Below are 16,754 nucleotides of genomic sequence, written 5' to 3' on the forward strand. Positions count from 1 at the left end.
AGCTAATCAGTTCTACTTCACTAACTGTAACTATATAAGCAAATACTCCTGGGGGAATTCTGCATCACTGCACATGCGCAGAATTTATGTTCCCCGCAGATTTGCTTCCCTACAGAAAAATGACTTTCTGACAGGGAAGCAAAGGGAAGCCACAAAAGCAGTCAGGCGACCCTCCCCAGCAGCATGTTTTGGGGGCCCAGAGCAGCTGGCAGAGAGGTAAATCACTGTGGGGCAGGAGGCAGGACTGGGGAAGATCCAGCTGGTGGCTCCTATCCCGTGCCAGGCTCAGCTGCTAGTCCCGGTTGGGCTGGGGAGGACAGGACTTCCTCTTTCCTTGCACAGCAACCGGGGCCGGGTCAGACCCACCCCAGATTTCTCCCCCGGCCGAAGGAAGCTCTGCAAACTCTCCCCCTGGCTTTCTGCACCCATTGCTCCTCAGTTGCAGGGGAAGTGATCCCTATAGAAGGAGCTGCTCTCCCATCCGCCCAACCCCTGTGCATCCAGACCCCCTCATACCCAAACCCTCTCACTGAGCCTCACCCCCCCTCCCCCCGAAACCCCCCCCCCCCCCGCCCCCTGCCCCCCCCCCCAGAGCCCCATTCCTCCCGCCCCCAGAACCCCCCCCCCCCCCAAATAAGCCCCTGTGCATCCAGATCCCCCCTGCACCTGGATTCTCCACTGAGCCACCCACACCCAGATTGCCCCACACAGAACCCTCTCAATCCACACATGGATCCCCCCCCACACACTTGGATCCTGCCTTGCTGAGTCTGGTGGGCACGGCCCTGGGGTGTTTCTGGGGCAGGCCGGTCCTTGTGCTGTGTCAGGGTTGGGTGCAGCCTCGCCACTGAGTCCATGTCCTGGGAGGAGCTGCACAGTGATCTCCCACCTCTGTGCAACCAGTGGCCTGCCATGCTGGAGCCTCCACATTTGACAAATAAAATGTGCAGAATTTTAAATTTTTCTGGCACAGAATGCCCTCAGGAGTAAAGTGAATGAAAGTCTTTACTGACACCTACGTCTTATTATGTCATCACCTAATTTGTTTTTCAAGCATACAACAGCTTTTCTATCTCAGAGTCCAATATCTCTGATCATCTTCAACTCTCCTTCCTTGCATGTAATTCAGAACACCTCAGTGCTGAGTAAACATTTCTCCCCTTTGTTCTCATTTCTCAAGAAATCTTAGTTTTATTTTAGTGATTTTATTATATATCTGTTCTGACAGACAACCATGTTGCCATTATGTATGTTAAAAGTCTGTTGACTTAATCCTGAGAGAATGCAGGAACTTTCCTCCTGCAAATGAAGACTCCACTCCAGCCCAGTCCACCCAGAGGATGATGAAATGGCACATTAGTAGGGCCTACCAAATTCACGGTCCATCTTGGACAATTTTAAAAAATTGTATGAGTGTGAAATTGAAAGTTTCATAATTTCAGCTATTTAAATCTGAAATTTCACGGTGTTGTAATTATAGGGGTCCTGACCCAAAAAGGAGTTGGGGGGAGGGTCACAAGGTTATTATAGGGGGTTTGCGGTACTTCTGCGCTGCTGCTGGCGGCGGTGCTGCCTTCAGAACTGGGCGGCTGGAGAGTGGTGGCTGCCGGCTGAGAGCTGCAGCTGGTATTGCCATCTTTACTTCTGTGCTGCTGCCTTCAGAGCTGGGCCCTCAGTCAGCAGCCACCACTCTCCGGCCACCCAGCTCTGAAGGCAGCAACACAGATGTAAAGGATGGCAATACCATATCACGCCACCCTACTTCTGTGCTGCTGCTGCCTTCAGAACTGGCCCCCTGGCCAACAGCCGCCGCTCTCCGGTTGCCCAGCCCTGAAGGCAGCGCAGAAGTAAGGGTGGCAATACTGCAACCCCCCTAAAATAACCTTGCAACCCTCCCACCCCCAACTCCCTTTTGGGAAAGGACCCCCAATTTGAGAAACGTTGGTCTCCCCTGTGAAATCTGCATAGTATAGGGTAAAAGAACACACACACACAAAGACGATTTCACAGGGGAAGACAAGATTTCATGGTCTGGGATGAGTTTTTCATGGCCGTGAATTTGGTAGGGATTAGGAATGTGGAGATACTGGCTTGTTGCCGCCTCCTTCCATACGTGGCAGGGTAGGGATTCCCATGGGCCATTGCTTCAAGCTAGTTACTGGCAGAGGGTCTTTTGGTCTAGCAGCTGGAGGGACCCTGCCTGGCCCCCCTCCATACAGCGCCATCAGCACTGTCACTGCCTACTCTGAGCTTCACTCCTAAAGATTTGGAGAGGTTGGGGTCATGCCAAACGTTTTTATGGCTACTTTGCCTCCTTCCACTTCAATCTGAGTGCCAGGGTCAGTCTTTGACTCAGTGTTTATGTTGTGCGTATCAAAAGGTAGATCAAACTATACTTTTGCTTGAAGTCGTCCCCCAATGGTCGATCTCATATGGTAGACAGAAAGGACAACATCTCCATGAACAGTAACTCCTAATGGAATTAGGACTTTCCCTTCTTGCATACGGAATTCCCTTTAAAACAAATGAGGAAGAAGTCCATTGTTATGCTCACTTCAGCAGTACCATTAAAGTTATTGCTTGTGTACTTTAAAAATACATAATCTCCCAACTAATCATGGTTGGAGTTTTGAGAAGTAGCATTCTGTTCTCTGGCTAGTTGTCAGTTGAAACAGTAATGCTTCACATAGAACTACTAGTATAGTGCTGAAATATACCAGGGGTAAGCCCCAGCACCTCATCACAGAAGTTCAGACAAGCTCTGGCAGTCGAGTTTTAACACTGGGCATCAACTTTCCAATAACATTTTCACTTCTAGTAGCATTATCTTGCCCAATTTAATCACAGTCGGGGAAAACAAACCAAAAACGCCCACCCACCCACCCGGAGCCTAGGAAATTAGATGTATTACACTAAAAAAAGAACTTATTAGCATCATTAAGAGATAAGAAAGCCATAGTAACTTACTTCATTCTTTCATATTCCTGGGAGGTTGTAAAGATTCTGGTTTCTCCAATTAGAATGTCACAGAAGGGTCGACACCCATTTCTCTGTTTATTGAAACAGGGGACCGGACTGAGAGAGACTGATTTGATAGTAAGAGGCTTACAGTGAGGGTGGATGGGCTTTTCTGCTATTAGATCACAAATGTATCCAAGGTATCTGCAACAAAGAGAGCCATTACCAAATGATCCCATCACTAGGGCTGTCAAGAAATTAAATAAATTAATCAGAATTAATTGCACTGTTAAACAATACTAGAATAGTATTTATTTAAATATTTTTGGATGTTTTCTACATTTTCAAATATTTTGATTTCAATTACAATACAGAATGCAAAGTGTACAGTTATCACTTTATATTTATTTATTGCAAGTATCTGCACTGTAAAAAGAATAGCATTCTTCAATTCACCTCATACAAGTACTGTAGTGCAATCTCTGTCGCGAAAGTACAACTTACAAATGTAGATTTTTTTGGTTACATAACTGCATTCAAAAACAAAACAATGTAGGCTCTCAAGTTTTACAAGTCCACTCAATCCTACTTCTTGTTCAGCCAATTGCTAAGACAAAAGTTTATTTCCATTTGCAGGAAATAATACTGCCTGGTTCTTGTTTACAACGTCACCTGAAAGTGAAAAACAGGCATTCACACGGCACTTTCGTAGCCGGTGTCGCAAGATATTTACATGCCAGATGCGCTAAAGATTCATATATCCCTTCATGCTTCAACCATCATGTGTCCAAGCTGATGACGGGTTCTGCTCGATAATCCAAAGCAGTGTGGACCAACGCATGTTCATTTTCATTATCGGAGTCAGATGCCACCAGCAGAAGATTAATTTTCTTTTTTGGTGGTTCAGGTTCTGTACTTTCCACATTGGAGTGTTGCTCTTTTAAGACTTCTGAAAGCATGCTCCACACCGCGTCCCTCTCAGATTTTGGAAGGCACTTCAGATTCTTAAACCTTGGGTCGAGTGCTGTAGCTATCTTTAGAAATCTCAAATTGGTACCTTCTTTGGATTTTGTCAAATCTACAGTGAAAAAGTGTTCTTAAAATGAACAACGTGTGCTGGGTCATCTGCCATATATTTCATATTATAGCAGTCTTGGATGAATGCAGGTAAAAGAGCAGGGAACATACAGTTCTCCTCCAAGGAGTTCAGCCACCAATTTAATTAACACATTTTTAAAATAGCGCTGTCAGCATGGAAACATGTCCTCTGGAATGGTGGCCAAAGCATGAAGGGTCATACGAATGTTTAGCATATCAGGCATGTAAATACCTTGCAATGCCGGCTACAACAGTGCCATGCAAATGCCTAGTCTCGCTTTCTGGTGACATGGTAAATAAGAAGCAGGCAGCATTATCTCCTGTAAATGTAAACAAACTTGTTTGCCTTAGCGATTGGCTGAACAAGAAGTAGGACTGAGCGGACTCGTAGGCACTGAAATTTTACTTTTTTTGTTTGAGTGCAATTATGTAGCAAAACAACAAAAAAACACACTCCAAAAACCTACGTTTGTAAGTTGCACTTTCATGACAAAAAGAGATTGCACTACAGTACTTGTATGAGGTGAATTGAAAAAAATATCTCTTTTGTTTATGATTTTTACAGTGCAAATATTTGTAATAAACACACACTGATTTCAATTACAACACAGAATACAATATATATATATAAAGATGTAGAACATCCAAAATATTTAATACATTTCAATTGGTATCCTATTGTTTAACAGTGCGATTAAAACTGTGATTAATTTTTGAGTTAATTGCATGAGTTAACTGCGATTAATCAACAGCCCTACCCAGCACACAATTATCACTTCTGTTTTCTAGAAGAGAGGCACTTGGAGAGCATAAACTTGCAATGAGCTGCTTGTAAAGTTCTAAGAATGAAATTTTGTCAGTATTTGTACAACAGACTGCCGTCAAGCCACAAAGCAAGCAATGTAAGCATTTTATGCCAATTCTGCATTTATAAATAAAGTCTATACTGCACAAAATTATATATATACACACACACACACACACACACACACACACACACACACACACACCAGCCAGTCTCAGAGCCCAGAACTACAGACTTGGTGCAGCAGGATTGTCTGTTTGGTCAGCAGGCCTAGGGGTCAGCACCTGCTTCTCCAGTCTCTTTTAGTTCAATGTGTCCTCAACTCCTTGAATGGGGTTCAGCTGGATCGGCCTCCTTGTTGATAACCCCCTAGTCCTGCCCGTCCCAGGGCTAGGCATAGGGGAATCTGGAGTAATTAGGGGGACCCAGACCCTCTCATTCCACCAAGGATGATAGCATGGTATGACCTATGCTTGGCCCACCTCCTGCCCACCTTCCCCACCCAATGCCTCAGTTTGAAGTGGGATTGCTGTTTACTTATAGTCCTTTGCTTCGAACCCCAGAGTCTCAGGGCTGATGCAGGTGACCCTCTGGTGCCCCTACCTCTTGGGTGATGTCTAAAAGGCGGGGGGGGGAGGGGAAGGGGGAATGGAACACTCACAGCCAGACCTCCTTGGTAAGAGCTTCTCCTCCTGTCTCAGGGCAGTGCTTCTCCAGGAAATGGCTTCTCTCCTACCCCCAGCCTGGGCTGCTAGAACTCTTTATATTATTTTCCCCAGGAGTATGCTTGGCAGTACATGAGGGGCAGAACTTTCCTGACCCAGCACTGCTGGACCCTTTTCCCTGCCTGAGCCTTAGTGTGGCTTTGGAAACTCCATCACACTTGGGCTCATGCTATGGTGCTAATGATAGCAGTGCAGATGATGTTCCCACTCTGGTTGAGACCCACCCCCCTTGCAGGGTTCCAGAGTTTGAGGGGGGGGAACATCTACACTACTATTTTTAAGTGCTGTAGCAGGAGCCCGCATCTGTAGATTCGGGCTCTGAGATTCCCTTTTGCCGGTGTTTTTTTTTTTTTTTTTTTTTGCAGTGTAGATATACCCTTAGAGAGCAGTTAATTTAGCTCCAGTTAAGTGGATTGGAGGGTTTGTTTCTATAATGATCCTAAACAGCACTTTTGGAAAAGAAAAAATAATGACAAATCCAAAACTTGCCAGGACACAGCAATGCTGCTTTCAGTTTAAACTAGGCTAAGAATCTTAGGGGTTTAAACTTTTGTTTCTACATACTTATCACTGCATTTTTTCTGTTCACTCTGTGGGAGCCTGCCAACAGGATATTCTTCAGTTGCAAGACAAACCTACTGTAAACAAGATGTTTTACACAGCAAGTTTCTGATCAGACAAACGGTCATTTGGGGGGAAGTTTGAAGCAATATTAAGCCCAGACTTGTCTTAATTTTTTTCAACCTAAGGAACAAAGCCATCATAAACAAAACAGCCTTCATCTATTAATCCTTGGACACAATTTGAGGATAACAGCATTCAGTACTCTCACTTTACACAGGGTGAAGCTAGGACACAAAGACTAAGGAAAAGACGGTTACTCACCGTTGTAACTGTTGTTCTTCGAGATGTGTTGCTCATATCCATTCCAGTTAGGTGGGCGCGCGCCGCGTGCACGATCGTTGGAAAACTTTTACCCTAGCAACACCCGGTGGGTCGGCTGTGGAGCCCCCTGGAGTGGCGCCTTCATGGCGCTGGATATATACCCCAGCCGACCCAGCGCCCCCTCAGTTCCTTCTTGCCGGCTACTCCAACAGTGGGGAAGGGGGGCGGGTTTGGAATGGATATGAGCAACACATCTCGAAGAACAGTTACAACGGTGAGTAACCGTCTTTTCTTCTTCGAGTGCTTGCTCATATCCATTCCAGTTAGGTGACTCCCAAGCCCCACCTAGGTGGCGGGGTCAGAGTGAGACATTGCTGTGTGCAGAACCGCTGATCCAAAAGCAGCACCGTCTCTGGATTGTTGCACCAGCGCATAGTGAGTAGCGAATGTGTGGACCGATGACCACACTGCAGCTCTACAAATGTCCTGGATCGGGACTTGAGCCAGGAAGGCAGTCGAGGAGGCCTGGGCCCTCGTGGAGTGAGCGGTGAGGTGTGGCGTCGGTACACCGGCCAGGTCGTAGCAAGCACGAATACAGGACGTGATCCAAGAGGACAGGCACTGTGAGGAGACCGGTGAGCCCTTCATCCGGTCGGCCACTGCGACGAAGAGTTGTGTCGTCTTCCTAAATGGCTTTGTACGATCAATATAGAAAGCCAGGGCCCTGCGAACGTCCAAAGAATGTAAACGCTGGTCCTGACGAGTAGCGTGTGGTTTCGGATGGAAGACCGGTAGGAATATATCCTGGTTCACATGGAAAGGTGAAACTACCTTGGGAAGAAAAGCAGGATGGGGGCGAAGCTGCACCTTGTCCTTATGGAACACCGTGTATGGGGGCTCGGACGTCAGCGCCCTGAGTTCAGAAACACGTCGTGCTGAGGTGATGGCTACAAGGAAGGCTGTCTTCCAGGATAAGTACAGGAGTGAACAAGTCGCCAATGGTTCGAACGGAGGCCCTGTAAGCCTGGAGAGAACGAGGTTGAGGTCCCACGTCGGAACTGGCTGCCGTTGCTGTGGGTACAGCCGGTCTAAGCCCTTGAGGAATCTAACGACCATCGGCTTAGAGAAGACCGAGGACTTAAGTTCTCCTGGGTGGAAAGCCGAAATAGCGGGAAGGTGAACCTTGATTGAAGATATCGCCTAGTCCTGCTGTCTTAGGGACAGGAGATATTCCAGTATGAGAGGAATAGGCGCCTGCAAGGGGGACGTAGCTCGTTGCTCACACCAAACAGGAGAACCGCTTCCACTTGGCCAAGTAAGTGGACCGTGTAGAGGGCTTTCTACTTCCCAGAAGAATCTGCTGGACGGCCTACAAGCATTGCCGCTCTGTCCGATTCAACCATGAAGCATCCACGCCGTGAGGTGGAGCAATTGCAGGTCGGGGTGACACAGTCGGCCGTGATCCTGGGAGATGAGATCCGGACTCAAGGGGAGCGTGATCGGCGTTTGTACCGAAAGCTCCAACAGTGTGGTGTACCAGTGTTGCCTCGGCCAAGCGGGAGCGACTAGAATTACCCGAGCATGGTCCCTGCGGATCTTGAGCAGCACCCTGTGGACCAGCGGGAATGGAGGAAAGGCGTAGAACAGGTGGTTCTTCCATGTTAGAAGGAAGGCGTCTGACCGAGAGCCTGGAGCTCGCCCGTGTAGGGAGCAGAATGCCCGGCACTTCCTGTTGGCCCGAGATGCGAAGAGGTCGATCTGGGGAAACCCCCACCTCTGGAAGACAGAATAGATGATGTCCGGGCGAATTGACCACTCGTGCGTCTGGAAGGACCTGCTGAGACGGTCCGCCAGCGTATTCTGGACTCCAGGAAGGAACGATGCCGTGAGATGTATTGAGTGGGCAATGCAGAAGTCCCACAGGCGAATGGCCTCTTGGCATAGGAGCGATGAGTGGGCTCCGCCTTGCTTGTTGATGTAAAACACGGCCGTGGTGTTGTCCGTGAGAACCAACACGCAACGGCCCTGTAGGAAGTTGAGGAATGCCTGGCAAGCTAGGCGCACCGCCATCAGCTCTCGGACGTTGATGTGCAGGGCTAGCTGGGACGCCGACCACAGGCCCTGGGTATGGTGCTCCCCGAGGTGAGCGCCCCATCCTAGAGATGAAGTGTCCGTGACTAGGTGGAGGGAGGGTTGTGGGGCGTGAAAAGGCACTCCTGCACAGACCGCCGTGCGATCCAACCACCAGGTGAGGGAGGCCAAGACCGAGGACGGAACCGTGACCACCATGTTCAGGTCGTCCCGGTGAGGACGGTACACCGATGATACCCAAGCCTGTAGTGGGCGAAGCCGTAGTCTGGCATGCCTGGTTACGTAGGTGCACGAGGCCATGTGACCCAACAGGGCAAGGCATGTCCTTATGATGGTAATCGGAAATGCCCGGAGTCCTTGAATGACGCTTGCGATGGTATGAAATCGGCTGTCTGGCAGAATGGCTCGGGCACGTCTGGAGTCTAGGATTGCTCCAATGAACTCTATCCTCTGTGTTGGCACTAGAGTGGACTTCCCTCTGTTGAGTAGAATGCCCAGCTCGTGGAAAGTGTGTGTCACTATGTGGACGTGAGCCTGAACTTGGTCCCTGCTGCGGCCGCGTACCAGCCAGTCGTCCAAATATGGGAACACCTGTACCCCTTGTCGACGAAAGTATGCCGCAACGACCGCCAGACACTTTGTGAACACTCTGGGAGCCGAGGACAAGCCGAAGGGAAGGACTGCAAATTGGTAGTGCACCCTGTTTACTACAAATCGCAGGAAGCGCCTGTGAGGCGGATAAATTGCTATGTGGAAATATGCGTCCTTCATGTCGAGGGCGGCGAACCAGTCTCCAGGATCCAGTGAAGGGATGATGGTCCCCAATGATACCATGCGGAACTTCAACTTTACTATGAATTTGTTGAGTCCGCGCAAGTCTAAGATGGGCCGTAGACCCCCTTTCGACTTGGGGATCAGGAAGTAGCGGGAATAAAACCCCCTGCCCCTTAACTCTGGTGGAACCTCCTCTATGGCCCCCATAGCAAGGAGCCCAAAAACCTCCTGTGTAAGGAGTTGCTCGTGAGAAGGGTCCCTGAAGAGGGACGGGGAGGGGGAGTGGGAAGGGGGGCGGGCGAGGAAAACTGGAGGGCGTATCCCCTCTCCATCGTGCGAAGGACCCAACGGTCCGAAGTTATAAGGGACCAAGCACGGTGGAAACGGGAGAGGCGATCCTGGAAGGCAGGAGTTGAATCCTGAGTACTGGTTATGGTGCCGTCCTCGACCGCACCTTCAAAAGTTTTGCCTAGGCCCTGAAGGTGGCCTAGGCTGGCCCTGGTTCTGACCGGGTTGAGGGCCGGTCGACCTTCGCCTACCACCTCGACCCCGCCTTCTGGCGAAATCCTGTCTCAGAGGTTCTACCCTCTCCCGCCTCGTCTGAGGCTGGGGCCTGAAGGGTCTGCGCTGAGGGCCTGGGACATGCATCCCCAAGGAGCGCATCATTGTCCGGGAGTCTTTGAGATTCTGGAGCCTAGAGTCCGTCTTCTCCGAAAAGAGTCCCTGGCCTTCAAATGGTAAATCCTGCAGGGTCTGCTGCAGTTCAGGCGGCAAGCCAGACACCTGAAGCCAGGAGATTCGCCGCATGGCTATACCTGAAGCCAGAGTCCTAGCGGCCGAGTCAGCTATATCCAGGGAGGCCTGTAGGGAGGTACGTGCCACCCGTTTACCCTCCTCTACTAAGGCCCCGAACTCTTCCCTGGAGTCTTGGGGAACCAGTTCTTTAAATTTCCCCATCGAGGACCAAGAGTTAAAATTATAGCGGCTCAAGAGCGCCTGCTGGTTGGCCGCTCTAAGTTGAAGCCCCCCCGCTGAATACACCTTGCGTCCGAACAAATCGAAGCACTTAGCGTCCTTCGATTTGGGCGCAGCAGCCTGCTGGCCATGGCGCTCCCGTGCATTCACTGATGACACCACCAGTGAGCACGGCTGGGGATGGGTATACAGATATTCGTAGTCCTTGGAAGGAACAAAGTACTTCCTCTCCACCCCTCTGGCCGTGGGTGGAATAGAAGCCGGGGTTTGCCAGATCGTGGTGGCATTAGCCTGTATAGTGCGAATAAGCGGTAACGCCACTCTGGATGGGGCATCCGCTGAGAGGATGTTCACCACCGGGTCGTGAACCTCCGCAATCTCCTCCACCTGGAGGTCCATATTTCGCGCCATCCGGCGCAACAGGTCTTGGTGGGCCCGAAGGTCTATAGGGGGCGGGCCCATGGCGGATGTACCCGCTACCGCCTCATCGGGGGAGGAGGAGGAGGATGCCCCCGGTGGCAAGGGGTCCAATGGCGGATCCTGCTCCAGGTGTTCCTGGAGCTGGGCATCGCCTGCCCCCAGGTCCAGGGCTTCAGCCGGCGTAGGCACTGGAGCCTCCATGCCCCCTGGGGGAGGGCGGGAGATGGTGGCCTCCGGGACCCTGGGCTCGGAACGTGCCGAGCGGGAGGCAGATGGTGGAGCCCCTTGCGCTTGGTGGTAGGCCCACGGAGTCCAAAAGGACCAGTGCACAGGTCCTTGCGTAGGGTCCTCGGCCGTCTCCTGCGAATGGCCGAAATCCGCTGAAGCCGCCTGCCCCTGCGGAGGATAGCCCGATCTAGAGGCTCCGTCAGAGGAGCGGGATGCAGATCTCGATGGCCACGGCGGTGCCGAGCGCGATGCAGCCGGCACCGGATGGTACGGTGCCAATCGGTGCCGGTCATAGGGCGATCTGTCCCTGCGCGGTGCCGGAGAGCGGTGCCGGGATTGGGATCGGTGCCGGTAGCCCCGCCGGTGCCGAGATCCGGATCTGGAGCAGGACGACGACTGCGACGAGGCCCGGTACCGGGAGCGGCCCCTCGAGCTGGAGCGGCGCTCGTACCGGTGCCGGGAACTACGCCTCGAGCCCGATCGGTGCCGGTGATCGCGACGGTGCCGAGATGTAGAGCGGCGTCGCGAAGAGGATCTCGGCCACGAGTACGACCGGTGCCGAGGTGATAGTCGGCGCCGGGACTCCGAGCGGCATCGGGACCTGCTCCGAGACCTGGAGCGGTGCCGAGAGTCCAGAGCTGGAGACGGTGGGCGCACCAGGGCAGGCTTGCCCCTGGATTGCACTACACGTGGAGCCACCGGTGCTGGAAGTTGCGACGGTGCCGGCTCCGTGAGGGCGATAAGGTCCCTCGCCGTCGCAAATGTCTCCGGGGTGGAAGGGAGACAAGGTTCCACCACCAGCCTAGGTGGTGAAACAGTCCGCACCGGACTCAACGGCCTCGGTGCCGGAGTCGACGGCGTGGCCGCCTGCTTTTGGTGGTCCAACGGCAGACGCGGCTCTACCCCCGGCACCGGGGGAGCCGGCGTCTTCAGGGCAGCAATGTCCTGCGCCTTGCGGGCCTTCTTATGGCCCGGAGAGAGGGATCGGCGCCGAGTCCCCTGAGGCGGGCGCAGTGCCGACGTCGGCCGGTGCCGAGATGACTTGTCCGCCGCACCGGTCGGAGCCGCCGGTGCACTGCGCACCGAGGCGCTCGGCGCCGGGGCTGGGCGCGCCGAGGGAGGATCCGGGCTAAGTGCCACCTCCATAAGGAGCTGCCGAAGCCTAAAGTCCCACTCCTTTCTTGTCCGAGGCTTGAAGGCCTTGCAGATCTGGCACTTATCTGCTTGATGGGATTCCCCGAGGCACTTCAAGCAGGAGGTGTGCGGGTCGCTCGTGGGCATAGGCTTCGCGCAGGACGCGCACGGCTTAAAGCCAGGAGCCTTGGGCATGAGCCCGGCTATGCGCCGGGGGAAAAAGGGGGGAGAACAACCCCCTTAACCCCCGCTAACAACTTACAACTATTACAAACTAAGTGAAAAAACTATCTAAAGAACTTTAACAACTATACACAACTATCTATACTAATGAGAACGATAAGCTAGGGAGAGTGGAGAACAGCTATGCCGCGCTCCACAGTTCCAACGACCGTCAGGGGCAGTAAGAAGGAACTGAGGGGGCGCTGGGTCGGCTGGGGTATATATCCAGCGCCATGAAGGCGCCACTCGAGGGGGCTCCACAGCCGACCCACCGGGTGTTGCTAGGGTAAAAGTTTTCCGACGATCGTGCACGCGGCGCGCGCCCACCTAACTGGAATGGATATGAGCAACACATCTCGAAGAAGAACTTGCCTGACACTACATAGCTCTGGCAATGTTAACATACTAGGACTGGAACTCAAACTCCAAACCTCTTGCTTAATACTTTAGACCATCATTACTCAGGCTAGCATGTGGCACATGAGCAGTTCCACTGACTTCAGTGGGACTACGCACGGAATTGTTTGCAGGACCCAGGCCTGGACAGCTAAGGAAATGGGGACCACAGGCCTAAAACAGTTATACATTTAAACTATGTTGAATAGTGCTCGCCCGACTAACATACTCTACCTTCTGTGGGATGGCCAGAGTCCTATTCCAGGTCTCTTTGAGTTGAGCAACTGAATAGCTGGGATTGGACTAGAGAAGAGATGACAGAAACAGAACATTGCACTGACCAGAACTGCTGATGCTGCACGACCATCCTGTCAGATAAAATGCAAGAGCACATATCAGAGATATCCTGTTAATTGAAGGGAAAGGATAGTCTATTTTAACCCAATCCATATTTAAAAAGTGCATTTCAGCAAGATTTCAATGACATGGCTGTATTAGAGCTAAAGGAGGAAGGTCTATAGAAACTCTTGTTTCAGCGCTTTAATTTCCAGTAATTAACTTTTGAACCAGAATATAGTTGATTTAAACGGATTCAGCTATTTTACAGAAGTGCATACAAGTGTAGCTGATGATTCATACAAGATTTTGAGGGCCCAGAAATAACTCGTCTTTGGATTGGAACTTCTGCTGTGTGTTTTAGTAATTTGCTGTTTGTAATATTAAACTACACCTGCAGATCTTGGGCTCACTACAATCTGCTATTTCAGACATCTGCTAAAGCAGTGATTTACCTTGATACAGGATTTGCCACCCTAGAACAGACTAAGGCTTAAGTATCCTGCTGAATATGGGCATGTGCTTGAAATCAAAGGGACCACTCATGTCTTTCGAGCTTACATAGAGCTCTTCTTCAGGGTTAGAAGCTCTGTGTAAGCTCAAAAGCTTGTCTCTCTCACCAATGGAAGTTGGTCCAATAAAAGATATTACCTCACCCACCTTGTTTCTCTAATATCCTGGGACCAACATGGGTACAACATCATTGCATACCTTATGTTAAGCACTGGTTTAAGTGCCTTGCTGAAGAGGGGCCCCATATTGGTAACCTGCCTATCTTTTGGACTTGGCTGGCTGTATAAGCTAGTTAGGGGAGGGCGGTCAAAGAGAAAAATGCCCTTCGACACACACAAAATTCATTTGGGAGCTCTGTCATGTTCGACTCTTTTGGGTTGGGAAACTACATACCTAGAGAACCTATGTGTTTCTGATTTTCACAGTAGAACCGTACTCATATTGAGAGTGACACTATGAGGCACCAGGGTAAATATTTAGTCGGGAGTTTCTTATGACCTAGGCAGATTTCATCTTGAATTTTTTATTGCCCAAAACTGCCAGCCCTGGAATGCCAACCTGGGCTCTGAAAATTAAACAGAACTCCTTCGGGATCATTATCAACCATAAAGGTTCTACAGGCCAAAGAGTGTGATTGTGTAGGTGTCACTGACACAATCTTCAGGCTGCACTGTCCTCAACATCTGTGCAATTACATGGCCCTCAATGGATCTGCACAAGGCCCTGGAAACACTACTTTGTTAACAAGTCTGTTGATGTACAAGGAGGGACAGAACGTGGTTCATCTTCCTTAGCTACGTTGGCTCTGCAGGGCTCACTGGATTAAAAGCCATCAGACTTACTTTTCATGGAAGTTAGTATAACTGACTCAATACTCACAGGAAGCAGATCTAAACGAGTAAAATGTCCCTCTTGTTGCAGAGAGAATTTTCAGAATAGACCCACATTTTAATGGTAGGTTTAATTATTCTTATTCAAGCGCTCCTCCCCCCAGCCAAACTAGAAACTGCATTTAAAGTTGTGACAAACCATAACACTACTCAAAGCAATGTCTGCCGTTGTGTTGGCCAGAAAAGGCTCTCAAACTAGGTGATCAAATATATTGCAATACATGTAAGACATGATTTAAGCTAAAATTGCATCAATCAAGTTGAATTATCTCTTTATATTTAAGTTTAGGTTTTTGCATATTGGCAGATTGTATAATGCTTATTCTCCTGTATGGACTTACTTCATTGTATCCTTGTACAATGGTGCATTTATTGCTGGTCAGTTCCCCAGGGAAGCAAGAGGTTACAAGCAGAGATTTCTCAAATGCAGCTACTGGCTGACTTACCATGCAATGGATGACACACACATTTTTGGGGTTCTGCTGTAACCAGTTGTGCATGTTCTTACATACAGCATAGAGATTATGCAGACTGGGCGCTTGTCTCATTGGCCAGCTACATTCAGATACCTAGGAGATCACATAGTGAACAAACATAAACTTCATAATCCCTTTAGTTGAGACACTTTCATGGATCTTTCCTGTCAAAAAGAGCATGTTCCTTCCACACAAGGTAAATGCTGTGCTTTAAACCCCTTCAGCCTCTCTTTTCATGCATAACCCTGCTTAATGGGGAGGCATGAATTATAGAAGGGGCAAGAGAAGAGGATTTTTTGTTTCATAATATGAAATTGATATTTTGTCCCTGACAATACATTTTAAAACGGTTTTGAAATATTTAGCATGCAACTTGGATCATCCTTAGTAACCATTTAAAGCACTGAATTCTCTGTGCAAGGAAGAGTTGGATCAAATTGCTGTGCTTTGATTATACTGTATTTACATTGTAGTAAGTCCTGCACTAGGTCACAGGGTTGAAATGTTAGCAAATTGGTTCTTAAAGTTAGGGGCTGGTTTTCAAGAGATGCCGAGCATCTCTTGCTTCCACTGACTTAATGGAATGGGGTTTGAGAGACCTCAGCAACCCTGAAGATCAGGCCACTAGTGCCTAATTAGTAAATATTAATTCCTGGACACTCTCTCTCTGTAATGAGAGAGATCTGATTTCTACAGCAATCTTATGAGTAATTCTTTGTAGAAAGGAATTGGTAATAAAGAGTTACTAAGATGTCAGCCAGAACATTATTCCTCAAATGCTAAGCTGTACAAACAAGCAAAGCACTTCTAGCTATCACTCATCCACATACTCTCTGAATCACACAGTTGTCTCAAGGACAATCTTTGCAGTGCTGTGCCAAGTTGCAGATTGGCTAGCCTTCCACAAACCTATTTCTCCAGTTGGCTTATTTTTAATTGAATTGCCTTTTAAAAAGACGTTTCTGGCCAGAGGGGGAAGCTGCAGCACCAAGTTTCACTCTTCAACTGAGGAGCAGTCCCTGTTTCCCCCCCCCCCCCGCAGACATTTGAATTCTGCTTTAGGAATACCGGGGGCAGGGAGGGGGAGAGAAGAAGATGGTTTGGTTAAACCTTCCTAAATATGGGGAAGTTCCTTAGATAATCATATAAGCACTTAAAAGGAGAATGATATAAATTTGGCAAGGCGGCTTACTCAGACTCTGCCCATAATGTCTAAGCAATTAATTCTGTATTTTGGGTTTTATTTAGTTAGAACCCTAATATTTGTAAGAGGATCAATAGCAAGGCTGGAATCCCCCTATAAGAAAGTTTTGTTTCCCATTGTAAGCACCTAGCATGGCATCTGTTGCTGCAGGTAACTGTCTGTAACACAAATTCTTATTTTAAATTATGTACAATAGTCAGAAATAGTTATTTTGATCTGTAGCACGAGCATACATTAGGGAGTGCTCACATGAAGCGCAATGAGCATTTATTTGGCCATTCGGCTTTTTTTCCCCCCCAAGACACTTTCACATCATGATTTTTGAAAGTGGAGTTGCACAGGCAATTAGTCCAGATTGTGTTTTGTTGTTCTCCAAGAGAGGCTGTTACTGTCAATATGACCAACCACCCATAAACTAAATATCCTCTAACTAGGCCTTGACACAGCAGACTCTGAAAAAGCCATTACCATCTATAAAGTAAATATGCATTTCCAGCAGTCCATAATTATGCATTTGCTTGGTCTGTAATTACAGGCCAGCAAGCAAATATGCAATTAGGAAATTTTTAAGTATATGTTACGTAGTTTTCTTTATTTGAAGTGCTACCTCAATATCACTAAGGA

At 49.2% G+C, this 16,754-nt stretch overlaps 1 protein-coding gene across 1 annotated transcript in view; it reads right to left on the reverse strand.

The window, feature by feature from the left end:
- Window positions 1–16,754, reverse strand: part of LOC112115975 (putative tyrosine-protein phosphatase auxilin) — an 80,518-nt gene that overhangs the window by 24,614 nt on the left and 39,150 nt on the right. Inside the window, exons 5-8 of the mRNA XM_026655934.1 lie at window positions 14,897–15,019; window positions 12,946–13,079; window positions 2,968–3,162; window positions 2,397–2,514 (exon numbers count right to left, since the gene is read on the reverse strand). Of these exons, the coding sequence (XP_026511719.1) occupies window positions 2,397–2,514; window positions 2,968–3,162; window positions 12,946–13,079; window positions 14,897–15,019 (570 nt within the window). The remainder of the gene's footprint in view (window positions 1–2,396; window positions 2,515–2,967; window positions 3,163–12,945; window positions 13,080–14,896; window positions 15,020–16,754) is intronic.

This window comes from Terrapene carolina, unplaced genomic scaffold, assembly GCF_002925995.2.
Source record: "Terrapene carolina triunguis isolate 2854851 unplaced genomic scaffold, T_m_triunguis-2.0 Scaffold211, whole genome shotgun sequence".
NCBI classification, from domain to species: domain Eukaryota; kingdom Metazoa; phylum Chordata; order Testudines; family Emydidae; genus Terrapene; species Terrapene triunguis.